The following is a 3,405-nucleotide window of genomic DNA, read 5'->3' on the forward strand; positions in this document are numbered from 1 at the left end:
CCCTTAAGAAAATTAACCATGGTTTTATCAACACGATCTCACGACAATTCGTACATATTTAACAAGGTGGCTAATTTGTACAAATTCATACGACCTCACTCGTACAAATTCATATGATTTGGGAAAAATCGTTGTGGCAAATTTGTACAAAGAACCACACGTAACCCTGCCCCTAAAGTTAACCGTCACAGAAATCGTACACTGTAAAAAATGACAGTGAATTTAACGGTAAAAGACTGTAAAAATGCTACAGTAAAAACCTGTTAAATGGTTAACGGTAAATTCCCCTACTATACACGGTGAAAAACTGTATGGGACATTACATGTAATTTTACGGAAGTATACCGTTTTTGGAAATGAAAAAGACCGTATAATTTACAGTGAATAACCGTAAATTGACATTCCCAGAATTCCCTGCATTACATTTCAAACTGGATGTTTTTTTGTTGAAATAACTATGTTTCTTCTTAGTTTTGTCTTATCAGTTTTGTACATTAGGGTTGTGTGTTACACCTAATGTTGTTAAATGAATGTTTATTGCATTATTTCAGTTTCATGTGTGTTACCGTGATTGTGTTTAGTGTTTGTGCACCTTCTATATATGTTATTATTTGTTATTATCTAAAAGCTGCTTGTGATGGGCTTTGGTTCATCGTGTGACTTTCTCATCACCTCCTGCATTTGGGTGGTTATCAGTGTATTACAAAGCTACAAAACAGATTTCAGTACTTCAGTAGGTTGGTATATTAACATTATATCAGTTAATGAAAATACGGTATTTAACTGTAAATTTAAGTTAAAACCGTAAAACCTAAAACGTTGCTACCGTATTTTTTACAGTAAAATTCTGGCAACCACAGCTGCTGTTTTTTTTTTACCGTAAATTTTACAGAATTTTTTTTACAGTGCACAAAAGCATACACGTGAGGTCGCACGAATTGGCTGCATTGGTTTCATTGTATTAGAAGTGTAGTAACCGTTTTTTGGCGTATTTATATAACTACAGTTTTACTACAAATAAAACTGTGGTTAGTGAGGCAAAACCATGGTTAATTTGTGGTTGCCATGGTTTAACTATAGTAACCATGTTTTGTTTTTATTTTTATTTTTTTATTTGTAGTAAAATAATGGTAATTTTCGTAAGGTAAACGAGCTGATTTGGGAACAGGTGTTACTCCAGTATAGGTTAATATGGTCTTAACCCTAGGGTGTGCTTTTGAGTCCTTATTGGGAGTCTGGGCTTCAGTTCTGAAGAGGTCGGGCGGCATAAGGTGCATGTTTATGAGACATTGCTTTGGGGAACATACTAAACGGTATTTTTTAGTAGCATGGTTGAGTATTCTCTCTCAGCAAACAATAAGCAGTTAAATAATCTGTCCTCTACTGAGGATTTTGTCCCTCCTTGATGTCAAGGGAGCATTTTCGTGAAAGTGAAAGCTAAATGTCTTCATTGGAAATGTTTTCACTTAGCTGCATTTTTGCTTTCGTTTTTCTAACAGAAGATGTTTTGGACTGAGGACATTCCATGCGAGGGAGGAATAAAGCACATACTTTAAACATTAGCTGACGGGTGTGTTTGTTAATTACTGAAACTATTGTATTTCTAAGTTACAGGTCCAGCTGTAGTTTCGATTTGCAGATTGAGGATCTGTTGATACTGGTGAGTTACATGAAACATAGTGACGAAACCTTGTTGAAATGTCTACTCTTTTTTTAGTATAGTTGTTTCTTTCCGTGCTGTGTGTGAGGTAAGTGTTCTTTAAGCGTTTTTCTCGATGGTAACTAAAGTCATCTAAAACAAAGTCGCACTTTGCAGTGAACATTTTCAATGCCGATAACAGATTCTTATGTTGTTTATTAGCTATTTTATGGGCTCTCAACTATGATGTCATTCCACTGAAAATAAGTCACATGTGGCTACTCATAAAGTTCATATTGATGCTTTATCTTTATAGATCTTATGCATATGCTGGCTTTTGTTGGCTGTTTTGTAAACTTGGCAATTTCATCCCTGCACTCGGCAACCTTCTCCAGCACAGTCCTTAGATTCAGGTAACAAAAAAAAAATATATAAATATTTCACTATACATTACACTATACTACACAATTAAATGTATATGGATTTATATATATATATATATATTCGTGCCTGATGGTAGCTGATTTAATAGTTGTTCATTATTGCTTTCTGTAGAAACACCACTGGTATGTTGAAAGTGATTTTATTCCTTATTCTGTAGATGAAATGAAGACCAAAGAAGACACAGCTGTGCTAAAGCAGTAAGTGTATATTAAAATTCACTAGACACATCTAAAACACGACTAGAGTAAACTGCCATGCTGATTGTTTACTGATGCTCAATGCAGTAGAATCTTACAGTGTATACCTTCAAATATTTGAAGATCTCTCAACCAGGACTCTGTTGTTAAAAAACTGAAGAGATGTTCCTCATGGCCACTTCTAAGACAAAGGTAAGGCCATATTGATGCAGTTATTCATCTTCTTAGACATATGTATACAAACCCGATTCCAAAAAAGTTGGGACACTGTACAAATTGTGAATAAAAACAGAATGCAATGATGTGGAAGTTTCAAATTTCAATATTTTATTCAGAATACAACATAGATGATATATCAAATGTTTAAACTGAGAAAATGTATCATTTTAAGGGAAAAATAAGTTGATTTGAAATTTCATGGCATCAACACATCTCAAAAAAGTTGGGACAAGGCCATGTTTACCACTGTGTGGCATCCCCTCTTCTTTTTATAACCGTCTGCAAACGTCTGGGGACTGAGGAGACAAGCTGCTCAAGTTTAGGAATAGGAATGTTGTCCCATTCTTGTCTAATACAGGCTTCTAGTTGCTCAACTGTCTTAGGTCTTCTTTGTCGCATCTTCCTCTTTATGATGCACCAAATGTTTTCTATGAGTGAAAGATCTGGACTGCAGGCTGGCCATTTCAGTACCCGGATCCATCTACGCAGCCATGATGTTGTAATTGATGCAGTATGTAGTCTGGCATTGTCATGTTGGAAAATGCAAGGTCCTCCCTGAAAGAGACGACGTCTGGATGGGAGCATATGTTGTTCTAGAACTGGGATATACCTTTAGCATTGATGGTGCCTTTCCAGATGTGTAAGCTGCCCATGCCACACGCACTCATGCAACCCCATACCATCAGAGATGCAGGCTTCTGAACTGAGCGCTGATAACAACTTGGGTTGTCCTTGTCCTCTTTAGTCCAGATGACATGGCGTCCCAGTTTTCCAAAAAGAACTTCAAATTTTGATTCGTCTGACCACAGAACAGTTTTCCACTTTGCCACAGTCCATTTTAAATGAGCCTTGGCCCAGAGAAAACACCTGCGCTTCTGGATCATATTTAGATATGGCTTCTTTTTT

General features: G+C 36.3%; 1 protein-coding gene across 2 annotated transcripts in view; it reads left to right on the top strand.

The window, feature by feature from the left end:
• Positions 1–1,255: 1,255 nt before the first annotated feature.
• LOC107575582 (ubiquitin carboxyl-terminal hydrolase 13-like) overlaps positions 1,256–3,405 on the top strand; it is an 11,082-nt gene continuing 8,932 nt past the window's right edge. For both annotated transcript variants that reach the window (XM_016261935.1, XM_016261936.1), the window contains exons 1-5: positions 1,256–1,313; positions 1,500–1,660; positions 1,956–2,052; positions 2,241–2,280; positions 2,404–2,472. In XM_016261935.1, coding sequence (XP_016117421.1) covers positions 2,246–2,280; positions 2,404–2,472 — 104 coding nt within the window. In that variant the 5' untranslated portion in view covers positions 1,256–1,313; positions 1,500–1,660; positions 1,956–2,052; positions 2,241–2,245. The remainder of the gene's footprint in view (positions 1,314–1,499; positions 1,661–1,955; positions 2,053–2,240; positions 2,281–2,403; positions 2,473–3,405) is intronic.

The sequence above is a fragment of the Sinocyclocheilus grahami genome, unplaced genomic scaffold (assembly GCF_001515645.1).
Source record: "Sinocyclocheilus grahami isolate Dianchi unplaced genomic scaffold, SAMN03320097.WGS_v1.1 scaffold2735.1, whole genome shotgun sequence".
Classification (NCBI taxonomy): domain Eukaryota; kingdom Metazoa; phylum Chordata; class Actinopteri; order Cypriniformes; family Cyprinidae; genus Sinocyclocheilus; species Sinocyclocheilus grahami.